This window comes from Petromyzon marinus, chromosome 65 (genome assembly GCF_048934315.1).
Source record: "Petromyzon marinus isolate PM22_M1 ecotype Great Lakes invasive population chromosome 65, UKy_Petmar_22M1.pri1.0, whole genome shotgun sequence".
Classification (NCBI taxonomy): domain Eukaryota; kingdom Metazoa; phylum Chordata; class Hyperoartia; order Petromyzontiformes; family Petromyzontidae; genus Petromyzon; species Petromyzon marinus.
Genome location: NC_133731.1, coordinates 738,497 through 766,475, shown reverse-complemented (window position 1 = coordinate 766,475; position 27,979 = coordinate 738,497). Strand labels below are relative to the sequence as shown.

General features: G+C 48.4%; 2 protein-coding genes across 3 annotated transcripts in view; one reads left to right on the top strand and one right to left on the bottom strand.

Annotated features, from left to right (window-relative positions):
• Positions 1-346: 346 nt before the first annotated feature.
• Positions 347-26,915, bottom strand: LOC116956513 (putative methyltransferase-like protein 25). 2 transcript variants are annotated; one of them, XM_076054229.1, is made up of 13 exons: positions 26,756-26,915; positions 26,114-26,393; positions 20,054-20,173; positions 17,728-17,843; positions 15,679-15,969; positions 14,468-14,621; positions 13,557-13,654; positions 12,155-12,184; positions 8,322-8,395; positions 6,200-6,293; positions 5,691-5,765; positions 3,913-3,984; positions 347-970 (listed from the first exon to the last, which is right to left on the bottom strand). In XM_076054229.1, the coding sequence occupies exons 1-13, from the start codon at positions 26,864-26,866 to the stop codon at positions 854-856; spliced, it is 1,632 nt and encodes a 543-aa protein (XP_075910344.1). In that variant the 5' UTR covers positions 26,867-26,915; the 3' UTR covers positions 347-853. The 2 variants fall into 2 exon arrangements, with proteins under 2 accessions (XP_075910344.1, XP_032834080.2); XM_032978189.2 differs by having other exon boundaries at positions 26,114-26,915.
• Positions 26,232-27,979, top strand: part of LOC103091756 (uncharacterized) — a 71,129-nt gene continuing 69,381 nt past the window's right edge. The window contains exon 1 of the mRNA XM_076054230.1: positions 26,232-26,371. Coding sequence (XP_075910345.1) covers positions 26,326-26,371 — 46 coding nt within the window. The 5' untranslated portion in view covers positions 26,232-26,325. The remainder of the gene's footprint in view (positions 26,372-27,979) is intronic.

Genomic DNA, 27,979 nt, shown 5'->3' with positions numbered 1-27,979 from the left:
GTAGTGATGATCGTGGTAGTGATGATGATGTTGGTGATGATAGTGGTGACCATAGTGGTAGTGATGATCGTGGTAGTGATGATGATGTTGGTGATGATAGTGGTGACCATGGTGGTAGTGATGATGTTGGTGAGGATGGTGATGATAGTGGTGACCATGGTGGTAGTGATGATCGTGGTAGTGATGATGATGTTGGTGATGATAGTGGTGACCATGGTGGTAGTGATGATGATGTTGGTGATGATGGTGATGATAGTGGTGACCATAGTGGTAGTGATGATCGTGGTAGTGATGATGATGTTGGTGATGATAGTGGTGACCATAGTGGTAGTGATGATCGTGGTAGTGATGATGATGGTGATGATAGTGGTGACCATGGTGGTAGTGATGATCGTGGTAGTGATGATGATGTTGGTGATGATAGTGGTGACCATGGTGTTAGTGATGATCGTGGTAGTGATGATGTTGGTGATGATGGTGATGATAGTGGTGACCATGGTGGTAGTGATGATCGTGGTAGTGATGATGATGATGTTGGTGATGATGGTGATGATAGTGGTGACCATGGTGGTAGTGATGATCGTGGTAGTGATGATGATGTTGGTGATGATGGTGATGATAGTGGTGACCATGGTGGTAGTGATGATCGTGGTAGTGATGATGATGTTGGTGATGATGGTGATGATAGTGGTGGCCATGGTGTTAGTGATGATCGTGGCAGTGACGATGATGTTGGTGATGATAGTGGTGACCATGGTGGTAGTGATGATCGTGGCAGTGACGATGATGTTGGTGATGATGGTGATGATGGTGGTGACGAGGGCGATGATGGCAGGGTGACGACGACGTTGTCTCAGGGCGGCGAGGAGGTGAGGAAGTCGGGTTCGGCCGTCTTGCTGGCGACGAGGGCGAAGCACCGGGGGGACACCATGGGGTTGAACAGCCGCACGATGCCCGCGTGGGCAACGCCCTGGTCAACGTTCACAATCGATGTCACGGGGGGGCACGACCGCGCCCCCTACCGTTCACGCGCGGGGGAAGTTTCCATCACGCCGATCGGAGCGTGCGCCCCAAGGTTAACCTGTATAGTAGTGGAGTGTATAGTGTAGTGTATAGTAGTGTAGTGTATAATAGTGTATAGTAGTGTAGTGTATAATAGTGTATAGTAGTGTAGTGTATAGTGTAGTGTATAGTAGTGTAGTGTATAGTAGTGTAGTGTATAGTAGTGTAGTGTATAGTAGTGTAGTGTATAGTAGTGTAGTGTATAGTAGTGTAGTGTATAGTGTAGTGTATAGTAGTATAGTGTATAGTAGTGTAGTGTATAGTGTAGTGTATAGTGTAGTGTATAGTGTAGTGTATAGTGTATAGTAGTGTAGGGTATATTAGTGTATAGTAGTGTATAATAGTGTAGTGTATAGTAGTGTATAATAGTGTAGTGTATAGTAGTGTAGTGTATAGTAGTGTATAGTAGTGTAGTGTATAGTAGTGTATAGTAGTGTAGTGTATAGTAGTGTAGTGTATAGTAGTGTAGTGTATAATAGTGTAGTGTATAGTAGTGTATAATAGTGTAGTGTATAGTAGTGTATAGTAGTGTAGTGTATAGTAGTGTAGTGTATAGTAGTGTAGTGTATAGTAGTGTAGTGTATAGTAGTGTAGTGTATAATAGTGTAGTGTATAGTAGTGTATAATAGTGTAGTGTATAGTAGTGTATAGTAGTGTAGTGTATAGTAGTGTATAGTAGTGTAGTGTATAGTAGTGTATAGTGTATAGTAGTGTAGTGTATAGTAGTGTAGTGTATAATAGTGTAGTGTATAGTAGTGTAGTGTATAGTAGTGTAGTGTATAGTAGTGTATAGTAGTGTAGTGTATAGTAGTATAGTGTATAGTAGTGTAGTGTATAGTAGTATATAGTAGTGTAGTGTATAGAAGTGTATAGTAGTGTAGTGTATCGTAGTGTAGTGTATAGTAGTGTAGTGTATAGTAGTGTAGTGTATAGTAGTGTATAGTGTAGTGTATCGTAGTGTAGTGTATAGTAGTATAGTGTATAGTGTAGTGTATAGTTGTAGTGTATAGTAGTGTAGTGTATAGTGTATAGTAGTGTAGTGTATATTAGTGTATAGTAGTGTAGTGTATATTAGTGTATAGTAGTGTAGTGTATAGTAGTGTAGTGTACAGTAGTGTATAGTAGTGTAGTGTAGTATATAGTAGTGTAGTGTATAGTAGTGTATAGTAGTGTAGTGTATAGTGTAGTGTATAGTAGTGTAGTGCATAGTAGTGTAGTGTATAGTGTAGTGTATAGTGTAGTGTATAGTGTAGTGTATAGTGTAGTGTATAGTGTAGTGTATAGTAGTGTATAGTAGTGTAGTGTATAGTAGTGTAGTGTATAATAGTGTAGTGTATAGTAGTGTATAATAGTGTAGTGTATAGTAGTGTATAGTAGTGTAGTGTATAGTAGTGTAGTGTATAGTAGTGTAGTGTATAGTAGTGTAGTGTATAGTAGTGTAGTGTATAATAGTGTAGTGTATAGTAGTGTATAATAGTGTAGTGTATAGTAGTGTATAGTAGTGTAGTGTATAGTAGTGTATAGTAGTGTAGTGTATAGTAGTGTATAGTGTATAGTAGTGTAGTGTATAGTAGTGTAGTGTATAATAGTGTAGTGTATAGTAGTGTAGTGTATAGTAGTGTAGTGTATAGTAGTATAGTGTATAGTAGTGTAGTGTATAGTAGTATATAGTAGTGTAGTGTATAGAAGTGTATAGTAGTGTAGTGTATCGTAGTGTAGTGTATAGTAGTGTAGTGTATAGTAGTGTAGTGTATAGTAGTGTATAGTGTAGTGTATCGTAGTGTAGTGTATAGTAGTATAGTGTAGTGTATAGTTGTAGTGTATAGTAGTGTAGTGTATAGTGTATAGTAGTGTAGTGTATATTAGTGTATAGTAGTGTAGTGTATAGTAGTGTAGTGTACAGTAGTGTATAGTAGTGTAGTGTAGTATATAGTAGTGTAGTGTATAGTAGTGTAGTGTATAGTAGTGTAGTGTATAGTAGTGTACGGTATAGTATAGTGTATAGTAGTGTATTGTATAGTGTATAGTAGTGTAGTGTGTAGTAGTGTAGTGTATAGGAGTGTAGTGTATAGTAGTGTATAGTAGTATAGTGTGTAGTAGTGTAGTGTATAGTAGCGTAGTGTTTAGTAGCGTAGTGTATAGTAGCGTAGTGTATAGTAGCGTAGTGTATAGTGTAGAGTATAGTAATGTATTGTGTAGTAGTGTAGTGTGTAGTAGTGTAGTGTATAGTAGTGTAGTGTATAGTAGTGTAGTGTATAGTAGCGTAGTGTATAGTAGCGTAGTGTATAGTAGCGTAGTGTATAGTGTAGTGTATAGTAGTGTAGTGTATAGTAGTGTATAGTGTAGTGTATAGTAGTGTAGTGTATAGTGTAGTGTATAGTGTAGTGTATAGTAGCGTAGTGTATAGTGTAGTGTATAGTAGCGTAGTGTATAGTAGCATAGTGTATAGTAGCGTAGTGTATAGTGTAGTGTATAGTAGTGTAGTGTATAGTGTAGTGTATAGTAGTGTAGTGTATAGTAGTGTAGTGTATAGTGTAGTGTATAGTAGTGTAGTGTATAGTAGTGTAGTGTATAGTGTAGTGTATAGTGTAGTGTATAGTGTAGTATACTAGTACAGCACACCGGTTGTGTGTTGGAGAGCCAAGCCACAACATTTACAAACTGAGTACGACGTTTCACCAGTAATCACGACTAGCTTCATCAGGCGACGGCCAGATTTGTGGAGAAGTCTTACTGTTCTGTTCCTTATATCGAGGCATAGATGTGTATCCATAATAAAAACCTCTATTATGGATACATTTTCTTAGCTTGTATTTATAAATTAACAAATGAAGAGTTTAAGGTGTTTACCTGTTCTTGTAGGTAGCACAAGCGATCCGTTAAAATGAGCGCTTCCACACAGGGAGCGAGGGCGGCTTTCATCTGGATGCACGGACACAGAGACACGCACACAGAGACACGGACACGCAGACAGAGACACAGACAGAAACACGGACATAGAGACACGGACACAGAGACACGGACACGCAGACAGAGACACGGATACGCAGACAGAGACACGGACATAGAGACACGGACACGCAGACAGAGACACGGACACGCAGACAGAGACACGGACACAGAGACACGGACACAGAGACACAGAGACACGGACACGCAGACAGAGACACAGACAGAAACACGGACATAGAGACACGGACACAGAGACACGGACACGCAGACAGAGACACGGATACGCAGACAGAGACACGGACATAGAGACACGGACACGCAGACAGAGACACGGACACGCAGACAGAGACACGGACACAGAGACACGGACACAGAGACACAGAGACACGGACACGCAGACAGAGACACGGACACAGAGACACGCACACAGAGACACGGACACAGAGACACAGAGATATGGACACAGAGACACGGACATGCACACAGAGACACGAACACGCACACAAAGACACGGACACAGAGATACGCACACAGAGACACGCACACAGAGACACGCACACAGAGACACGGATACAGAGACACAGAGACACGGACACGCACACAGAGACACGGACACGCACACAGAGACACGGACATGCACACAGAGACACGCACACAGAGACACGCACACAGAGACACGGACACGCACACAGAGACACGCACACAGAGACACGCACACAGAGACAGGCACACAGAGACACGGACACGCAGAGACACGCACACAGAGACACCGACACAGAGACACGGACACGCACACAGAGACACGCACACAGAGACATGGACACGCATACAGAGACACGCACACAGAGACACGCACACAGAGACACGCACACAGAGACACGCAGACAGAGACACGGACACACACACAGAGACACAGACACGCAGACAGAGACACGCAGACAGAGACACGGACACACACACAGAGACATGGACACAGAGACACGGACACGCACACAGAGACACGGACACGCACACAGAGACACGCACACAGAGACACGGACACGCACACAGAGACACGCACACAGAGACACGGACACAGAGACACGCAGACAGAGACACGGACACACACACAGAGACACAGACACGCAGACAGAGACACGCAGACAGAGACACGGACACACACACAGAGACATGGACACAGAGACACGGACACGCACACAGAGACACAGACACGCACACAGGGACACGCACACAGAGACACGGACACGCACACAGAGACACGCACACACAGACACGGACACAGAGACATGGACACAGAGACAAAGAGACACGGACACGCACACAGAGACACGGACACAGAGACACGGACACAGAGATACGCACACAGAGACACGCACACAGAGACACGCACACAGAGACACGGACACAGAGACAAAGAGACACGGACACGCACACAGAGACACGGACACGCACACAGAGACACGGGCACGCACACAGAGACATGCACACAGAGACACGCAGACAAAGACACGCATACAAAGACACGGACACACACACACAGACACGGACACGCACACAGAGACATGGGCACGCACACAGAGACACGGACACGCACACAGAGACCGGAGGCTTGAGCTGTTTCGAGAGAGAGAGAGATCACAATACAGAATATCTCACTTGTAAAATTAATAGTTTACCTGATTGAAAGCTTCAAGTTCGACCTTTCTGTCGATGTAACGGTCATGGTAGCTCTGGATTTCAGAATCTGTGAGCTGTATATACACACACACGAGCAAAGAATCGCAGAGCATCTATGGTGGCGTGAAACTACAGACATGTATCAGGACTGCATCGAGAGATGGTTTCAGGCCAGTCACACCAAAATCACATTCAATTAAATTCTGCGCTTAACCTGATGACGTACACGGAAACACGGGGACAGAGATATACCGACACACACAGAGACACGGACACGCACACACAGACACGCACACACAGACACGGACACACAGACACGGACACGCGAAACCCTCCGTCCTCTAACGGAGGGTTTGCAATTGTTTTGCGAGATTTATTTGTCGTTTAACCCAGGGAGGCGTTAACCTACGGTGGCGTTAACCAACAGAAAACTACAGCGGCGTTAATCGTTGTAGGATGCCACGCGGTTAACCGGAGCGCGGGGGGACAAAACACGGGAAAGTTTTACCTTGGCGTGATCAAGCGACATCTTTTCCAGGACTCTTCGGCAGTAATCGACAAAGCTCCGGCTCTTCGAAAACACCTTTCCCACGTGCTCGTCGCTGAGAAACAACAACAATAACAAAACACCGAACAACGGTGCTCAGATCATGGCGAGTAATGAGATGTGTAGCATTCCCTGGCATATACGATATCGCTGTGGCATTGCCAGCCCTTATGTGATATCACTGTGGCATTGCCAGCCCTAAGTGATATCACTGTGGCATTGCCAGCCCTATGTGATATCACTGTGGCATTGCCAGCCCTATGTGATATCACTGTGGCATTGCCAGCCCTACGTGATATCACTGTGACATTGCCAGCCCTATGTGATATCACTGTGACATTGACTGGCCAATGAGATATCACTGTGGCATTGCCAGCCCTATGTGATATCACTGTGACAAAGCCAGTCTTATGTGATATCACTGTGGTATTGTTAGCCCTATGTGATATCACTGTGGCATTGCCAGCCCTATGTGATATCACTGTGACAAAGCCAACCCTATGTGATATCACTGTGACATTACCAGCCCTATGTGATATCACTGTGGCATTGCCAGCCCTACGTGATATCACTGTGACAAAGCCAGCCCTATGTGATATCACTGTGACATTGCCAGCCCTATGTGATATCACTGTAGCATTGCCAGCCCTATGTGATATCACTGTGGCATTGCCAGTCCTATGTGATATTGCTGTGGCATTGCCAGCCCTATGTGATATCACTGTAACATTGCCAGCCCTATGTGATATCACTGTGACATTGCCTGGCCAATGTGATATCACTGTGACATTGCCAGCCCTATGTGATATCACTGTGGCATTGCCAGCCCTATGTGATATCAATGTGGCATTGCCAGCCCTATGTGATATCACTGTGACATTGCCAGCCCTATGTGATATCACTGTGGCATTGCCAGCCCTATGTGATATCACTGTGACATTGCCAGCCCTATGTGATATCACTGTGGCATTGCCAGCCCTATGTGATATCACTGTGACATTGCCAGCCCTATGTGATATCACTGTGACATTGCCAGCCCTATGTGATATCACTGTGGCATTGCCAGCCCTACGTGATATCACTGTGACATTGCCAACCCTATGTGATATCACTGTGGCATTGCCAGCCCTATGTGATATCACTGTGACATTGCCAGCCCTATGTGATATCACTGTGGCATTGCCAGCCCTATGTGATATCACTGTGGTATTGCCTGTCCTACGTGATATCACTGTGGCATTACCAGCCCTATGTGATATCACTGTGACAAAGCCAGCCCTACGTGATATCACTGTGACATTGCCAGCCCTATGTGATATCACTGTGGCATTGTTAGCCCTATGTGATATCACTGTGGCATTGTTAGCCCTATGTGATAGAGGAAGTCCACCAGGTAGATGGAGCGACGACATCGTAGGATCTGAGAGGTGGTGGTGCTATTGGGAGGCCTTCATCCAGCAGTGGGTCGATCAAGGCGGGTGGTAATTGTGTTCACAGTGTGTGAATGTGTAGGTGGTAGTGTAGCGGTTAGCGCTACGCTGCGCTACGAACCCGGCGACCCGAGTTTGATTCCCGCTCACGGCCACATAACACCGGTGACAATTTTCTGAACCGGTCTTGGGCCTGCCCTAGGTCGACCCAGCCTAAAACGAGTACCTGGCGCGGTGTGGAGTAAACATCACCACACTGGGGAGACAAAGGCGGCCGGCCGTGGTGCTGGCCACCCACCCCCTCGTGTGCCGTGCCGGCCTTCATAGGTGTTACTCGCGAACAGCACTTGCCCCAATAGCCTGTTAAGGCTATACGGGGGATCTTTGTTTTTGGGCTGGTTAACCACCCCCTTGTATTCCGTGCCTATCATAGGTTCCCACTACGCTGACAGCACTTGCCCCAACCGACTTGAGAGACAGAGAGAGACACCTAGCGGGCAATTCCTGCATGTGCAGAGTTTCCTGATCCCACCAAGGGAGGGACAAGACAGCCAGAATCAGGGGCTCGAAAACCGCACGCCATGTGGCTGTTGCTGGCCCAAGTGTTTCTAACACCCGGGCACAACCATTGAACCGCACCTCACGTTCATTACCTGGAGCCGGAGTCGTAATGGTCTCGGATGAGTACTTGCAGCACGGCCCAGTAAAACAGGGAATCTGTCGGGAGCTTAATACAGACAAAGACAAAGATCCCCCCCGTAGAGCCTTAACAGACTGTTGGGAGCAAGTGCTGCTAGAGAGCAGCACCTTTGAAGGCTGGCACGGCGCACGAGGGGGGTGGGTGGCCAGCACCACGCCCGGCCGCCTTTGTCTCCCCAGTGGCGATGTTTGCACACCGCACCGGGTACTCATTTGAGGCTGAGTCGATCAAGGAAACGGTTCAGACAATTGTCGCCGGTGTTGGCTGCGAGCGAGAATCGAAGTCGGGTCGCCGGGGTTCGTAGCGCGGCGGCGCGCTAACCCCTACACTGCCGCTCTCCACTCTCCACACCACAGTCACACAAACACACTGACACACACACACACACACGCGCAACGGTAACACGCAACACAATGCAATCGACGTCAGGCTTGATGCATCCACTGTTGGACAGACTCCCCAAGCGGCAAGGGGCGGCAGCAGCCGGGCGGCGATCTGGCGTAAAGACCCAAAGCTCTGCAGTGCTCTAGGCATTGAGATGCTTTCAGACAATTAGTCATTAGCATGCATGCATGCTGAACATCTCTCGCACCGCACGTAGCCAACCGCGTCAAATGGGTGGACAGAGGCGAGACGAGAGGGTGGGTGGGGTGGTGGGCGGTGGTTGGCGTCATTTAAGGAGGTGGAATGGAACCGGCGAGCTTTGGATGGCCGGCCCAAAGTTGTGCTTTTTTGCGACCAATATCACGCACGGGAAAGGTTCATTTTTTTTCTCTCTGTAAATTCTGAACGCCGCCGTCGTTAAACCCGCCAACGCCAACCTGGCGCGGCCGGTTCGTCGCAATTGTGGGAACGACGATAGCGACAAGAACAACAACAAAAAAATCGCCCCAAGAAGCCGGTTGCATTTCGATTTAAAGCTTTCGTGACTGCAAGGATTCATCTTCTTTGGTTCTTTCGGTAAAGTCACCACGTAGAATGAGAATAAAATAATAAATTGATAAAATAAGATAACACAATAATATTCTCACGACGTTTCGGCCACAACACAAGCGGCCTTCATCAGGTGAAGGGACGAGACTGTCTGGTAGGACAGCGCTGGAGTGAAAAAAGCCACGTTCAGATCACGACCTTTAAGGTGTGTCAGAAGAAACAAAGCACCTTGACAAAGGAATTAGCATATAATTTAGCATTGAAATGGCTGAGTGATTAGCTTGTGACTGGTCACAGAAATGGCTATGTTAAAGTTAAAGCATACACATCCGCAGAGGCACCCCTTGACAAAGGAATTAGCAGCTATTTCAATGCTTAATTCTATGCTAATTCCTTTGTCAAGGGGTGCCTCTGCGGATGTGTATGCTTTAACTTTAACATAGCCATTTCTGTGACCAGTCACAAGCTAATCACTCGGCCATTTCAATGCTAAATTATATGCTAATTCCTTTGTCAAGGCGCTTTGTTTCTTCTGACACAGCTTAAAGGTCGTGATCTGAACGTGGCTTTTTTCACTCCAGCGCTGTCCTACCAGACAGTCTCGTCCCTTCACCTGATGAAGGCCGCTTGTGTTGTGGCCGAAACGTCGTGAGAATATTATTGTGTTATTTTATTTTATCAATGTATTATTTTATTCTCATTCTACGTGGTGACTTTACCGAAAGAACCAAAGAAGATGAAGCCGGTTGCAATTACCGGCGGAGCGTCACAGTGCTCAGGCTGTGAATGTCACCGTGGGTTCACACTCCCGGCGCATTCTCCCATCGTAGCGCGCGGTGTTTTCAGAACGCGAATTGGATACAGTAAAAAAAAACACGATGGCAAATGTGTGTATTGTGTTATAACGCGGATGGGACTTGCATATAACGCGGATTGAAGCGAACGGAACTAGGATCGTGTTTTTTTTTATAATTGCAGAGTAGTAGTAGTAGGTGTGATAACGCCACAGGCTGTGACATCATGCGCATTTTCCGGTGCGGTGACGTTACAGGATGTGACGTCACGCGCACCGGAAGGTACTTAAGCCGGAGCCCGAGAACGGAAGCGGGGTCGTTGCAGGGGCCCGGGAACCTGAAGGGTGGAAGATTGAACCAGGGGTAGGGGCTGACGGAGTCTGGAGAGAAGCCAGCGTTAGCAATAGGAGTGGCTACTCTCCTCGGTCGGCCGATGTTGGCCGATCCCTCGGCCGACGCAGAGAGGAGAGAGCCCGCGAAGCTAGCTGTGGTACAGAGCAGGCAGAGTGCGGGTCCGGGTGAAGGACCGAGCAAAGGACCCCTATCCCTGGGGACAAGTGTTATTCCCTAACCCAATCACGGCGTAAGCCCTTGTGTAAACATCTGGCGGAAGCCCCGACTGAAGATCTGCCTCCGAGTCGTCATACGCACCACAACATCATGTTAATAATCGCACAAATGTTTTTTATAATCTTCATTTGAAGCTTTCGTGACTGCAGGAATCCATACTCTTTGGTTCTTTCGGTAAAGTCACGTTCGAAACGTCGTGATGTATTACTATATTATTTTTTCTACCTACGTGTTTGTATAATGTTCATAAACACACAGGGGGGGTTTGATGAAACGAAGTGAGTTGTAACTTAACGTGCCCCATCGCTTAATTTGTGCTTTCAATAATTTACTTTCTAAAAAAGATCTGACCATGTCTCGCACCTCCCGGAAAGGGCATTTCGAACTCCCAGGGGGTGCGTGCACCCCAGGTTAAGAACCACTGTTGTAGTGTATAGTGCAGTGTATAGTAGTGTCGTGAATAGCGTAGCATAATCATCATTATCACACAAGGCATTGTGGGATGCTGCTGGATGATGCTTCTAGACGCTTCTACAGCACGCACCACGGTCTTTGTTCAGGCCCTGCGTTACGCATCTCACACCGTTATCACGGACTCTGCTGCTTTACCCTATATTATATAATATTTATTATAACGTGATTTTTCCATAATGTGGTGTTCTTCAGGAACGCAACTACTACGACCCCGGCCGCATTACAGGAGGACGCGACCGTATTTATAGAGAAGGTTAGAGATCGCGGGACTATAAACGTTGTGTCGTCAAAACCCACTGCCACCCGGCAAGGCTAAGCAGAGTGAGGGGTTTGTCACGTCAACAAAAACGTGCCAGCTGGCGACTGCTTCGGCACACGCTGGGGTGTGTGTCGGGAGAGTAAACCCACAACACCGTTTGAGTGCATGCAAATTCAGCTTATCAGATGTTGACTAACCGTTTCACTTCGATGGCGTCACATCGGATTTGCGTTGTGTAAGACACCGCGTGCGTTACGATGTGACAACGATACTGCGATCTAACCACAAACAAAAACCTTTACGATGAACCGGTCGTGCTGCCGACCGTTACACCACCACCACCACCGCCGCCACCACCACCACCACCACCACCTCCACCGCCGCCGCCTCCACCACCGCCACCGCCGCCACCGCCGCCGCCGCCACCACCACCACCACCACCGCCACCACCACCACCACCACCACCACCGCCGCCACCACCACCACCACCACCACCGCCACCACCAACACCACCACTGCCGCCACCTCCACCACCGCCACCACCACCACCACCACCGCCACCACCAACACCACCACTGCCGCCACCTCCACCACCGCCACCACCGCCACCACCACCGCCGCCACCGCCGCCGCCGCTACCACCACCACCACCACCACCGCCACCACCACCACCACCACCGCCACCACCACCGCCCACTGTGGGCTGCAGCTTCCCACGCGCGTGACTCATGTTTGGAGAGGCGCTCGCACACTCACCCCTTTGCCATGCGTCGCTCGTTCCCGAGACTGCGGGAGACACGGGGGGGGAGGGGGGGGGGGAAGAACGTTCACTTAGATGGGCGTTGAGACACACAGGCGGGGGAGGCAACATTCACTTGTGTGTAGGTACGTGTGTACGTGTGGTGACACAGCGCCGGCTGCTGTCCAGCAGCGGCAACCGCGGTGGACAGTTCAGCGCACTCGCGCCGCCGAGCACGGACACGGCCGTGTGCGCCGGCAGGGCGGAGGAGCTGGGGCAAGGGTCACGGAAGGCCTCATCGGGAGGCCCCTGGGACCCGCTCGTGGGATCGAGAAGGGAGGCGCGGCCAGCGCGGAGCCAGGCCGCGCCGAGTAGAATAAAAGCAGCGGAGAGCGGGGAGCTCCGGGCTGCCGGTTCTGGGAGCGGACTCGTCTCGTCTCGTCTCGTCGTCGCTGGCGCCTTCGCCGCCTTCGCCGCTGCCGCCCTCGCCCCAAATTTGCGCGGCCGGACAGCGGTTGGCTGTCTCGGTCGACGCCGTCGGTGCAACGCGGTCAGGGTCGCGTCTAGGCCGGGCTGTACGGCAACGTGGCCGAGAGCGGAGGCCGGGGTTGGTGTAACGGAAATAGAGAGAAGGTGCCTCCTGCAACAGCCTCGTCTGCGACTGAGTGTGCTACACACAACACCAACAAGGACACTGCACATGTATCAGAAGTGACCTGGCCATATGCAGGAGGTCATGGGTTAGACCCCAACCCCGACGCCTGTTGTATATTTGGAGTCTGCGCGTGTCTCTCTCCCCGTCATCGCGTGGATTTTTCTCCGGGTCCTCCGCTTTTTTCCCTCCGCATTTAGAATCGACGAGCATTTGGAGTATTTGGCTGCTGCTATAAATGCCCACACAATGATAAGCAACTCCGTTGAGCTATAATTTGTGGCCAGACCGCTTCTGAAAAAGAGCTACGTAGGTTCAGTGGACCTTACCTGGTAAAATATATATTTTTAATTGCATATGAATAGTGGGGAGCGGTAGAACCGCGCTCCGAACCCGGCAACCCTGGTTCGATTCCCGCTCACCGATCCCCACCGAGCTGTGTGGCTCTTTTTCAGAAGTGACCTGGCGAGAAATGATAGCTCAACGAAGTGGCTCATCATCACGTGGGAGAAAAATCCGCGTGATCACGACGAGTGAGAGAGAAAGAACACGCAAACTCCAGATATACAGCAGCAGCAGGCATCAGAGTCGGGATCGAACCCACGACATCCTGTATACCAGGCGAGGTAGTTAACATCTCCTAGCCACCGTGGCGCCCATCCTCAGTTTGAGCCCTGGGACTGGATGTCTCTGTGAAGGGGTTCATAATGGCCATGTCACTCAGAGGCAGCGAGAGACAAAGAGAGAGAAGTCGGTGCTGCCCTTACCAGACATGCCGTCATGCGGGCATTCCTTCCCAGCATGCACTGCATCGAGGACAGCTTCTGGCTCATAGGAAATCCTGGCAAGGAGGACAGATTCTCACCTGCAAAAATGACAAAAGGCAATGAGGTTTTACTCTCAACCGTGCTTCACCACGCTGACAGAATATGTAAATGTACAGGTTACCGGTAACATAACACACAGTGCAACACAATACAAATGAAGATCCCTCGTGTAACTTTTAACAGATTGTTTGGTCTATGCGTGTGTATGTAGATGTGTCCCTGTGCTGTATGTGTGTGCATGTCCTTGTGCCCTTTGCGTGTGTGCGTACGGGTGTGTGTGTGTGTGTGCGTACGGGCATGTGTGCATACGTACGCGGGTCCCTTCGCTCTGTGTACGTACGCGTGTGTGTGTGTACGTAAGCACGTGTATGTGTGCGCGCATATGTAAACGTGTCCCCCTCGCTCTGTGTGTGTGCGTACACACGCGTGTGTGCGTGCCTACGTACGTGTTTGTGCGTACGCATGCGTGTGTGCGTGCCTAAGTATGCGTGTGCGTGCGTGCCTACGTGTGTGTGTGTGTGCGTGAGTACGTACGTGTGCGTACGCACGCGTGTGTGTGCGCGTGCCTATACAGTAAAACCTTGGATTGCGAGTAACTTGGTCTGCGAGTGTTTTGCAAGACGAGCAAAAAATTTAAATAAATGTTAATTTGATAAACGAGCGAGGGTCTTGCAAGTACGAGCAGTAGTACGTGTCTACGCTTTGTCTGCCGAGCGTCGAGTGATCACAACTGATATACGAGTGCTTTGGATTACAAACACGTTTCCGGAACGAATTGTGCTCGCAATCCAAGGTTGTACTGTACATGCGTATGCGTGCGTGCCTACGCGCGTGCGTGCGTGCGTGCGTACCCGCGTCTCCTTGCTCTGTGAGGCGGTGGTAGCAGCAGCTGACGAGGCAGAGGGCGTGGGCATGCGGCGAGGAGCAGAAGAGACGAACAGCGGTGGAGGAGAGGTCGCCACACGCGTGCAGGCCGGCCAGCAGCACGCCCTCACTCACGCGCACCTACAAGAACAAAGACGAAGGTCCCCCCCCCCCGTGTAGCCTGCGCAGACTGTTGGGGGCAAGTGCTGTGAGCGAGCACCTGTGAAGGCCGGCACAGCACGCGTGGAGGCGGGTGGCCGGCACCGCGCCCGGCCGCCTTTGTATCACCCAGCGGCGATGTTTACTACGCACCGCACCAGGTGCTCGTTTTGAGGCTGAGCCGACCTAGGGGAGGCCCAGGACCGGTTCAGATCATCGTCAACGGTGTTGGCGGCCAAGAGCGGGAATCGAGCTCGGGTCGCCAGGTTTGTAACGCAGCGTGGTGCTAACCACTACGCCAACGCTCCCCACACCTACACAGATGCATGCTGCACAGGCACACAATGACAACCGCCATTCACCACTAAGTGGAGGTAGCATCACGATGGCGCTTGTGACAAGCCAGGTGCACTCTAAGGACACATGAAGTGTTCAAGTCTCACTTCTGCCAAGTAAGGCCCCGCTGAGCTATGTAGCTCTTGCTCAGACGCGACCTGGCTATCACAAATGACAGCTCAACAAAGCGGTTCATCACGTGGAAATTTACAGCAGCCAAATGCTCTAAACGCGTGACGCTGATTCTAAATGCGGAGGGGAGAAAACCGGAGGACGTGGTGGGGGGGGAACCGGAGGACCCGGAGAAAAATTCACGTGACCACAGGGAGAGAGAGAGACACCGCAAACTTCAAATGTACAACAGGTGTCAGGGTCGGGATTGAAACCCACCACGTCCTCCATACCATTCTCGCAGCGGCTTTTGGCTAGCCATCGAACAAAGAAAGTCTACGCATCGCGCGCTTTCAGATGCGCTTCTGCGGCCGTTTTGAACGCTCTTTCTTCCGATATTAGGAAGCCACTGGGAGTCACGCTGCAGTTTTAAATCATCATCTAGTGTCTTGAGAACTGCTTTTTGTGCTCAAGCTTACTGTCCTTTCCCCCGCACCTCCGATAAGCAGGGTTGCCTCCGTACGGTGGTGCGAAAACACGTAAATACACACGTACAGGCGTGGTAGTTAATATCTCGCCACTGTGGTCTCACCCCGGAGTCGCCCAGGACCGCTTGGAGGTCCGTGCCGGGGGTCACGTGAGCGATCACCGTTGCGTGACCTCCCGCCTCGCCGGGGCGTGCACTCCGGGGGACGGCCGGCGTCTCGCCCGGCCTCCCCGCCCGGCCTCCTCCTCTTCCGCGCCGTCTGTCCAGCAGCCTCTCCTCCCGCCGCTCGGCTCCTCGCGTCACCGTGGGACTCGAGTCCAGGCCGGCGACGCGGAACGAGTAGCGCCAGGCGAGCTCCGAGCCCAGGTACGACTTGCCCGAGCCCAGTTCCACCACCTCGGGACACGGACGAGGACGTGCGTACGTACGCACGCGTGAAAACGGGCCGCGGTGTTAAAGCCACAGGCCGGCGGGGGGGCCACACCTTCGTCTCCCGAGTTGCATGCGGCTCTTTAATAAAGCGACAAAAACTTTTATTTTTATTTTATCAGAAGCAAACGTGGCCACAATTGATGTCGCTCAACGAAGTGGCTCATCATCATCATCACGTGGAAAATGGATCTTGGTTTGTTACGGGTTGGCCATCCCCTGCCATAGGCTAAGAATCCCAAAGGCCCCCGCATTGGGGGTGCCACGGTGGCTAGGAGATGTTAATTGCCTTGCCTGCTATTAAGGAGGTTGTGGGTTCTATTCTGACACTGACGCCTGGTGTATACTTGGAGTTTGCATGTCTCTCTCTCTCTCTCATCTCTCCCTGTGGCCGCGTGGATTTCCCTCCGGGTTCCTCCAGTTTTTCCCCCCGCATTTAAAATCAACATCACGAGTTTATTATCAGAGCGTGTTTGTTTGCACGTTCTGCCACAAAAACGTGTGGTTAATGCAGACTTAAGGCCTTGCAATAGTTTATCTATTTGGTGTTTGAACATCTTAACACCTCCATGGTCTGGAATGCTATTGCCAATAAACTGCAACTTTGATCACTACCTGTGAGATCTTCACTCAAAACTGCTCTAGAGGAGTTGTACACCCCTAGCTGCCACTGCTATTCAGAATGGCCTGAATTCAAATGTATCATTCCGGATGACCGCTGCAAAGTATGATCTTGAGTGCGGATCTTTAAAGGTGTATTGAACAAATTTGATTCTGCTACTGATACTCCTGCTATTATGGAATGACTCATGCAGCCAGTTATGGCTGCAAAGTTTGGTCGTACATGTTATGCATATCGTTTATTGTTAAATTTGAATCACAAGTTCCTATGATCACTGTTACATTGTTTTTATAGCTTTATTTTGGTAATTTTGAAAACGTTTTGGTTTAGCCATGTTTGTTTGTTGTAGTACAGAGTTAGCCTGATAACTTTAATCTACATTGTCTTATGGTTGTTATTGTTTGACTTGCATCACACTGGGATTTTTGCACACAGCATTGAAATACGGTGTTTTTTCTGGAAAACTTTGCTGTTTTTTCCAGGATTTTTCTGTTGCGTGTGGTTACTTTAAGATGTTTCTTGTTCATGTTTTTGTTTTGTCACGGTTGCACCCGAGTTAAGAGCTGCATGACTCACAGGGTTATACCTAATAAATGAAACTGAAACTGTGTTATTGTCAGAAAAGGAGAAAGCCTATTCTGGACGTTTTTTAAGGAGGATCTAGCCAAATTTTCGCATTCGGGGCAATGTTGCTGCATTGTGTGATCCCAAATGAGTAATTTGCGAACGCCGGTCATCCTCGCAGCAGCAGCAGCAGCAGCGGCTTTTCGCTAGCCATGGAACAAAGACGGTGGTCACCGCATCATCGCACGGCAATTTCACATCCGCTTCTGCGGAGGTCTGGAACGCTCATCCTTCCGATATTAGGTACCGACTGGAGCTACGCACTTTTAAACAATCTAAATTGACAAACTGAACGTACGGAGTGAAAGAAGTTCGGCATACACACATTGTTTAGTTTGTCGACCTTCCCCCAGGTACCGCCAATTAGCACGGTTAGCAACGTACAGCGGTGCGAAAACAATTAAACGTACATACATTAAATTACACACATTCGTTTTTGGATACTGGTCTACAAAAAAATTGCGTCCCGTAGATATCACCTGGTGGAGTCCGCAGCTCTGGGCGAGGCTCGCCACGGCCCCCACCATCGTCTGCACCTCGTGGCATTTCTTGGGACTCATGATGCAGTTCCTGAGGTCCAGTGCGGGAGCCAAATCTGCAGCAGACGCAAAGACATAAAGATCGACCTCTCCCCCACCACACTCCGCCAATCGTAGAGCCTTAACAGACTGTCAGGGTAAGTGCTGTTAGTAGTGAGTAGCAGCAGCGCCATCTGTGAAGGCGTGGTCATAATGCGGCTGCTATAAGTTGTTAACCAGAACACCTTCACATTGTATTACGTCCGTGTTGGCTCTTCCTGCATTGGCTTCCAGTCTCACGTCGAAACCAGTATAAAATCCTCTTATTAACGCAACAAAGCGGAGGACCATCTTGATGCCCCAGCCTACATCATTGACAAGCCGCACCCATAAGTCCCCCTTAAGGTCCCTAAGATGTGGGGGGGATCTTCCCTCTGCATTCCCAGGCCGAGGCTACTTAGCTCTGTGAGTGACCGAGATGTTTCTCCGTGTAGCCCTCAGGCTATGGAACGCTCTTCCATGAGACTTCAGAAGGATCGCTCTGAGAGTCATTTTTTTTAATGCGTCCTAAAACGTATTTATACACGCTTCCGCTTGTTAAACGGTGAGTTCTTCTTTGGTTCTTTCGGTAAAGTCACGTAGAATGAGAATAAAATAATAAATTAATAAAATAACACAATAAAATTCTCACGACGTTTCGGCCACAACACAAGTGGCCTTCATCAGGTGAAGGGACGAGACTGTCTGGAGGACAGCGCTGGAGCGAACACAGCCAAGCTCAGACCGCGGCCTTTAAGCTGTGTGAGAAGAAACAGAGCGCCTTGACAAAGGAATTAGCATAAAAATTAGCATTTAATTGTTAAAGTCAAAGCCTACACATCCACAGAGGCACCTAGTACACATCAAACAGGAGAATTTAGCATTGAAATAACTGAGGGATTAGCTTGTGACTGGTCACACAAGTAGCTATGTTAAAGTCAAAGCCTACACATCCACAGAGGCACCTAGTACAAATCAAACAGGATAATTTAGCATTGAAATAGCTGAGTAATTAGCTTGTGACTGGTCACAGAAATGGCTATGTTAAAGTCAAAGCCTACATATGTAGCCATTTCAGTGACCAGTCACAAGCTAATCACTCAGCTATTTCAATGCTAAATTCTCCTGTTTGATTTGTACTAGGTGCCTCTGTGGATGTGTAGGCTTTGACTTTAACATAGCTATTTCTATGACCAGTCACAAGCTAATCCCTCAGTTATTTCAATGCTAAATTCTCCTGTTTGATTTGTACTAGGTGCCTCTGTGGATGTGTAGGCTTTGACTTTAACAATTAAATGCTAATTTTTATGCTAATTCCTTTGTCAAGGCGCTCTGTTTCTTCTCACACAGCTTAAAGGCCGCGGTCTGAGCTTGGCTGTGTTTGCTCCAGCGCTGTCCTCCAGACAGTCTCGTCCCTTCACCTGATGAAGGCCACTTGTGTTGTGGCCGAAACGTCGTGAGAATTTTATTGTGTTATTTTATTATTTTATTCTCATTCTACGTGGTGACTTTACCAAAAGAACCAAAGAAGATGAATCCTTGCAGTCACGAAAGCTTTAAATCGAAATTTAAACGGTGAGTTAATTTAGTAAATGGATTATTAAGATGTATTTATAATCAAAATTATTTTAATGCTGAGTGTCTGCTGCTGCTGTGTCCTGTACAGCGCTTTGAGATCCTTGATGAAAAGCCGCTATATACGTGGCATTACGGGGACTCCTCTACTTACGAACATTCGACTCACGAACTTTCAGAGATACGAACAATCCTGTCCGTATGTCCAGTTGCCTGTTCGGACTGACAGTCGTAAGTTAAGCCGCTGCGCAATAGATGGCGTTGGTGGCATCTAGATCTGCAGAACGTGACTAACCAGTGGCATCTACATCTACAGGAAATTATATAACTTTTAAAACCATTCCCCCGTGTTTAGTCTACATGCCGTACAACGTGCTTGGAATCAGCAGGAGTCAAGTTGGACTTACGAACAAATAGACTTACGAACAGACCTCTGGAACCTAACTCGTTCATAAGTAGATGAGCCCCTGTATTGTTATTACGGGTGTGCTTAACTAGCAATGATTTGGCATGTTTTGTTTAGGTGACAAACCTTACGAAATGGCCGTGGCGGGTTTAACGACATTGTATATTTACGCGATCTAGCCCGAAAAGCCTCTATTATGGAAAATATTGGTCGCGAACGCTTACGTGTTAAATCTTTGTGTCTGCGAGTGTCAACGCAATCGTTCACCTTGAATGCTGCTGGGTTTGAGTGAAGTGCACAGCCCGAGGCCTGCCAGCGTGTGCCTCTCCACCTCCCTCACAAAGACACCGACCTCCGTCAGCCTCCCCCCGCTCATGAACGTGGCACCTGTGAGCACACACGCAACACATACGTCGTCGTCAGCCATGGTCAATCCACTGCTGGACGAAGGCCTCCCCAAGCCCTCTCCACCACCACCACCACCATCATCATCAGCCATGGTCAATCCACTGCTGGACGAAGGCCTCCCCAAGCCCTCTCCACCACCACCACCATCATCATCAGCCATGGTCAATCAACTGCTGGACAAAGGCCTCCCCAAGCCTTCTCCGCCACCATCATCAGCCATGGTCAATCCACTGCTGGATGAAGGCAACCCCAAACCCTCTCAACCACCACCACCACCACCATCATCAGCCTTAGTCAATTCACTGCTGAAGGCGACCCCAAGCCTTCTCCACCACCACCATCATCAGCCATGGCCAATCCACTGCTGGATGAAGGCCTCCTCCCTGCGATGTAACAATCCACGCCAGACCGCCCACCCGCTCCGCACCTGTTGCGTCACGTGATGCGGCGCAACAGAGCCACCACACAGTGAAGCGTGGGTTCGATCCCAACCCTTGATGCCTGCTGCTGTATATTTGGAGTTTGCGTGTCTCTCTGCCACCCTCCCCGTGGTCACGTGGATTTTTATTATCCGGCTGTTTCCCCTCCACATTTACAAAAGCGCATTTTGAAATCATTTAGAACATTTTGCTGTTGTAATTTCCAACGTGGTAAGCCACTTTGTTAAGCTATCATTTGTGGCCAGGTCGCTTCTGAAAAATAATACCTCAGTGGGCTTTACCTGGCAAGATAAATAATTGTTCAGTTTCATTTGGGTATTTTGAAGTATTTTGTCTACCTCTCCTATACTTTGCACTCCAATTGTGCTTGTGTAGTGTTTATTGTTGTAACGTTCGTACCCCGTGCCTCCACTGGACAACTGTGAAAAAGAGCTTTACATCTAATCGGATTCCTCCGGTATAAATATATACTCCGATTCTGATCTAAATGCATTTTGTAGATCCTAATGATGTTTCGGATTAAACGTTACTTACAAGGGCAGAATTTAAATCATCCCTCGTCTCGTTTAATGCCCCCTCCCACTCGCTCCGCTCTCAATCTCTCCTCACCGTTCCCCCCTCTCCTCGTAATTCCCGTACCCACTAAACTTCCCTCTCCCCATACCCACCCCCTCCCTCCCTATTCGCCGTATCACTTTAAGCTACCCTAATTGTACCACTCGTGTAAAGCGACTTGGCTTAAAAGCGCTGTATAAAAACAAGATATTCGCAAACAAGTCATTATGTTTCGATTTAAAGCTTTCGTGACTGCAAGGATTCATCTTCTTTGGTTCTTTCGGTAAAGTCACGTAGAATGAGAATAAAATAATAAATTGATAAACTAAAATAACGCAATAATATTCTCACTAGAGAATATTTACTTTACCGAAAGAACCAAAGAAGAAGTTATTACGTACTCTTTGGCTCTTTCGGTAAAGTCACGTAGGTACTAAATAAATCACGACGTTTCGGGCGCAATACAAGCGTCAGTTATCTGGTGGGAAAGCGGATGACGGACGCTTGTGTTGCTCCCGAAACGTCGTGCTTTATTTTGTACCTACGTAACTTTACCGAAAGAATCAAAGAGTATGGATTCCTGCAGGCACGAGAGCCTCAAATCAAGTTATTACGTAATAACAAAAATATTTAACTCGTCGTGGCTGCCGCTGTTGGACGGGTCACGTGACGCGTTAGCGCGTAATTCAATAGCGACCAGCAAATGGAGTTGACATCTTCACTTAAACTCTTTGGTTCTTTCGGTAAAGTCACGTAGTAGGTATAAAATAAAATAAATCAAGACGTTTCGGGCGCACCACCAAGCGTCCATCATCAGGTGGGAAAGCGATGGCCTGCTGCCGAGGCAGACTGTTTTAAAAGGTTTGAAATGGGTGTAGCTCAAGGGACGTAAAGAAGTGGCCGGGGCTAGTGATGTTAATGTGAGAAATTAGCATGCAACTGTAAGATAGGAGAGCGGCATCCTGGACGAGGGCACGGAAGTGGCTATGTTAATGTGAGGGATTAGCGTGATGTTAACGTGAGAAATTAGAGGGCACAGAAGTGGCTATGTTAATGTGAGGGATTAGCGTGATGTTAATGTGAGAAATTAGAGGGCACGGAAGTGGCTATGTTAATGTGAGGGATTAGCATGATGTTCATGTGAGACATTAGAGGGCATGGAAGTGGATATGTTAATGTGAGGGATTACAGTGAGGGAAAAAAGTATTTGATCCCCTGCTGATTGTGTACGTTTGTCCACTGACAAAGAAATGATCAGTCTATAATTTTAATGGTAGGTTTATTTTAACAGTGAGAGACAGAATAACAACAAAATCCAGAAAACTGCATGTCAAAAATGTTATAAATTGATTTGTATTTTAATGAGGAAAATAAGTATTTGACCCCCTCTCAATCAGAAAGATTTCTGGCTCCCAGGTGGCTTTTATACAGGTAACGAGCTGAGATTAGGAGCACACTCAAAGGGAGTGCTCCTAATCTCAGCTTGTTACCTGTATAAAAGACACCTGTCCACAGAAGCAATCAATCAGATTCCAAACTCTCCACAATGGCCAAGACCAAAGAGCTCTCCAAGGATGTCAGGGACAAGACTGTAGACTTACACAAGACTGGAATGGGCTAAAAGACCATTGCCAAGCAGCTAGGTGAGAAGGTGACAACAGTTGGTGCGATTATTCGCAAATGGATGAAACACAAAAGAACTGTCAATCTCCCTCGGCCTGGGGCTCCATGCAAGTTCTCACCTCGTGGAGTTGCAATGATCATGAGAACGGTGAGGAATCAGCCCAGAACTACACAGGAGGATCTTGTCAATGATCTCAAGGCAGCTGGGACCATAGTCACCAAGAAAACAATTGGTAACACCACGCCGTGAAGGACTGAAATCCTGCAGCGCCCGCAAGGTCCCCCTGCTCAAGAAAGCACATATACATGCCCGTCTGAAGTTTGCCAATGAACATCTGAATGATTCAGAGTACAACTGGGTGAAAGTGTTGTGGTCAGATGAGACCAGAATGGAGCTCTTTGGTATCAACTCAACTCGCCGTGTTTGGAGGAGGAGAAATGCTGCCTATGACCCCAAGAACACCATCCCCACCGTCAAACATGGAGGTGGAAACATTATTCTTTGGGGATGTTTTTCTGCTAAGGGGACAGGACAACTTCACCGCATCAAAGGGACGATGGACGGGGCCATGTACCATCAAATCTTGGGTGAGAACCTCCTTCCCTCAGACAGGGCATTGAAAATGGGTCGTGGATGGGTATTCCAGCATGACAATGACCCAAAACACACGGCCAAGGCAACAAAGGAGTGGCTCAAGAAGAAGCACATTAAGGTCCTGGAGTGGCCTAGCCAGTCTCCAGACCTTAATCCCATAGACAATCTGTGGAGGGAGCTGAAGGTTCGAGTTGCCAAACGTCAGCCTCGAAACCTTAATCACTTGGAGAAGATCTGCAAAGAGGAGTGGGACAAAATCCCTCCTGAGATGTGTGCAAACCTGGTGGCCAACTACAAGAAACGTCTGACCTCTTTTATTGCCAACAAGGGTTTTGCCACCAAGTACTAAGTCATGTTTTGCAGAGGGGTCAAATACTTATTTCCCTCATTAAAATGCAAATCAATTTATAACATCTTTGACATGCGTTTTTCTGGATTTTGTTGTTGTTATTCTGTCTCTCACTGTTCAAATAAACCTACCATTAAAATTATAGACTGATCATTTCTTTGTCAGTGGGCAAACGTACAAAATCAGCAGGGAATCAAATACTTTTTTCCCTCACTGTAGCATGATGTTAATGTGAGAGATTAGCATGTAACTCTAGATAAGGAGAGCGGCCTCCTCGACGAGGGAGTGCAACCCAACGGGTGTAATCCGAAGGGCATGTGAGCATGAGAGTGCAAGCCAAAAGACGTGAGCATGAGAGTGCGATCCAAAGGGCCTGTGAGCATGAGATATCTAAGAGAGAGGCATAGAGAGAGAAACACAGAGAGTCGAAATAACAGCTGACATAGGCAGGTAGGATGGAAACATCACAGTCAGTTAAGACTTTACCTGGTTAATAACGTCCTTCCAATGATTGCTCAGATCGTACCCATCCTCTGTGTTTATATATCTGGATGGCTTCATGAACAAATCTCTGAAGGTAGCCGGTAGTTTTGCAGAGTACCTCCGTCTTGGAGAATTCAATTTCGTGTGAGCTCCCAGCGTTGCATGCTAATTTCTCACATTAACATCACTCGCCCCGGCCACTTCTTTATGACCCTTGGGCTACACCCATTTCAAACCTTTTCAAACAGTCTGCCTCAGCAGCAGACCACGCTTTCCCCCTGATGACGGACGCTTGTGTTGCACCCGAAACGTCGTGATTTATTTTATTTTCTACCTACGTGACTTTACCGAAAGAACCAAAGAGAATGGATTCCTGCAGTTACGAAAGCTTCCAATAAAGATCTTCAATTAAACTCAACCCACATGCGTGAAATTTAAAGGGGTTATTAAATCCATTTGCATGTTTTAAAACCCACTGAGAAAACACATTCTCCTGCGGAGGGAGCTGGTAGGAACGTTGGGTTGCTCGGTCAATGGCCAGGGTCAACGGCACCACCACGTGGCGTATTCCGCAAATATGCTCGACTGTGAGGGCGGGCACAAGCCGGCGTGAGTAGGTTAAACGTTGAGTTTATAAGGGCACCACGGGGTGACCAGCCCCTCCCCACCCAGCCCCACCCCTCCCACCCCCACCCTCCCCACCCTCCCCTCTCCACCCTCCCCTCCCTCCCCACCCAGCCCCACCCCTCCCATTCCTGGACGCACGACGGACGGACAGACACAATAATCCCCCTGTGGGCTGCTGGTGGTGTAACCAGGAGGACCCCCACACAGTATTAACAATGTTTTTAATTCATGAACTGACCAAACTGCTTGGATTTGAACCCATGGTTTGTGGCCGGGTCACGTGACGTACTATTGACTTGCAAATTCCATCGCTAGCCACGTCCACTTTCCTTATGGGGTTGTGCCCACCACGGGCGAATGTGGCCTCTGGTTTGGGGTGGCTCTCTCGCGACGTTTCCTCCTGCCTCAGCAGTCCGCCTGCTCTGTTGTTTCACCTGAAGACGATGGCTTGTGATTCATCAGTTATTTTTTTTTCTACCTACGTGACTCTACCGAAAGAACCAGAGTATTAATTTCCTGCAGTCACGAAAGATTGTGCTATTGTACGGTAAATGTAGTTCGCTTGTTCGATTGCACTCAACACACAAAGCGTTAAGTCGAAATTAAACATCAAATAAATCTGTCATAAAAAAAAAACAATAATCAACAAATAAAAAAATTTACGGACCGGTGGTTGGATTGGAAACCCGTGGTGGTGAGTGGCCGGGTCACGTGACGCAACAGCGGCACACGTGACTACCGTAGAGTAAATGGAATTAACGTCTAAAAATGTTTATTCTTTTAAACAACTAAGAACAAATACAAAAAGAAATATATTTACTGACGTGACGCACCAGGGCACATTTAAATACCGTCCTATAAATGTAGCCAAGACGTTAAATTAAACTCAACCGGCACGAGTGAACTTTTTTTAAAATCAACAATGAAACATCCATCTGCATTCTTTTTTTAAACCCACTGAGATATGTATACATTTTAAACAATAATATTTAGTTTTTATTCACTAACCGGTGGTTGGATTTGAACGCGTAGTGGTGTGTGGCTGCGTCACGTTACGTAACAGGGCACATTTAAATACCGTACGGTAAATGTAGCGAACGCCTCCACTTAAACTCAACCCACACGCGTGACATTTCAACAACGAAACAAACGTATCTGCATTTTTTTTTGTTGTGTCGCGTTAAACCCTTACCGATAAATTAATTTTTAAAAAAATTGTTTTTAATAAAAAAAATATTAAAACTGACCGGCGGCGGTTGTATTTGAACCGGCGGCGGCGTGGTCGTCGGTGAACGACCGCGATTGGCGGGTGACCTCCTCACGTGACGCGACGTCACCCAGCAGGGCGCCGAGAACGCGAGCGGGAGACGTCTCCCCCTCGTCCCCTGCCGCTCGCCACACGGCCCGGCTCCACGTCGCGTCGGCGTAGAAACGCGCAGAACTCTCCCCCAGCACGAACATGGAGGCGCGGACGAAGCGCCACGCGGCCTCCGCCTTCTCCGCCAGTAAGAGTGAGTCGGGCATGGCCTGCCGCGTGTGGTGTGTGTGTGTGTGTGTCGCAGGTAAACTCTTGGTTTAAAATCACTACCTGGTGTTGTTGTCGTGTGTCGCACGTCGATTCGGGCCTATAATGAGTCATCTACACCTGGTGCGGCGTGTGTATGGCGAGTCCGTTCGGACTCGTCTCGTGTGTGTAAACGTCAGCGGTGGGGAGAGACAAAGACGGCCGGGTGTGGTGTTAGCCACCCGCAATGTCGGCCCGTCGTGTGTGCTGCTACTCGCTACTACTACTACTACACACTTTGTCCCTCCCTGTTCTGGGTGGGGATGGGAGAATCTCTGTGTTTGATGTCGCGAGTTTAAAATAAATAAAAATGTGTAAATTTTACCTCAGGAGTCACCGACTCCTCGCAATGGCGGGTCGGAGGGGGGCGTTGACGGGGAATCGATTCTTGCGGGTGTTTTCCCCTTATCGATTCGTGACAATCGATTCCTCCCATCGGGATTTTTGCGGTGGAGTCGGTAAATGGTAAAGTTGTGTACGTCGATTCGATTCCTCTTTGGATTGACCGCGGCGGTGGAATCGACGTTTGCGGGTTAAGGAGGAATCGATACAACTTTATTTCTTAACGGATTTTAACTATCTTCTTTGGTTCTTTCGGTAAAGTCACGTAGAATGAGAATAAAATAAAAATGATAAAATAAAATAACGCAATGAAATTCTCACGACGTTTCGGCCACAACACAAGTGGCCTTCTTCAGGTGAAGGGACGAGACTGTCTGGAGGACAGCGCTCCAGACGGTCTCGTCCCTTCACCTGAAGAAGGCCGCTTGTGCTGTGGCCGAAACGTCGTGAGAATTTTATTGTTATTTTATTAATTTATTATTTTATTCTCATTCTACGTGGTGGTGACTTTACCGAAAGAACCAAAGAAGATTAATCCTTGCAGTCACGAAAGCTTTAAATCGGGAATTTAACTAATCTTGATTTGAAGCTTTCGTGACTGCAGGAATCCGTACTCTTTGGTTAAACCCAGGATGGATCGTAGGCAGGCCGGCCTAACTGTTTCTAACCGGCGAAGATGTTCCTTGAAGGGAGGTCAAGACCATGGCCGAGAAGACCTGAAGCTTAGTGCGGAGCGACAGACCAGGTAGCTTCCACACAGCGTTACGTAGCCGATTAAATGATAATGCCGCTGAACTGATTCGGAGTGAGACCTCTGCTGTCAAACCGGAGCCAGTCATGAGCACACTGCCCAGGTATGGGAAACTCTACACTCTCTCCACAACTGCCCCATCACCAATTAGGAGTTGTGGGAGTGGAGCGTCTGATGGTACAAAATACCCAGGCAGTTGCTTAGATTTGGTGGGGCCCCACCTCTTAGTGGCAAGCTCCAGGTTCAGCAGCAGCGCCTCCAACTCCTCCTCTGAGTGAGCAGAAATCGCCAAATCATCGGCATACATAACGTGGTTGACCAATATGGAGCCATCCCTTGATTGCACCCGGGCATTGATCAGCCTCCCATTGTATCTGAACCAGATGGAAATGGCTCCAACTCCTGGCCACGTAGTTTTACCCGGGCCCGCTCACCATCATGAAGGCCCTTAATGAT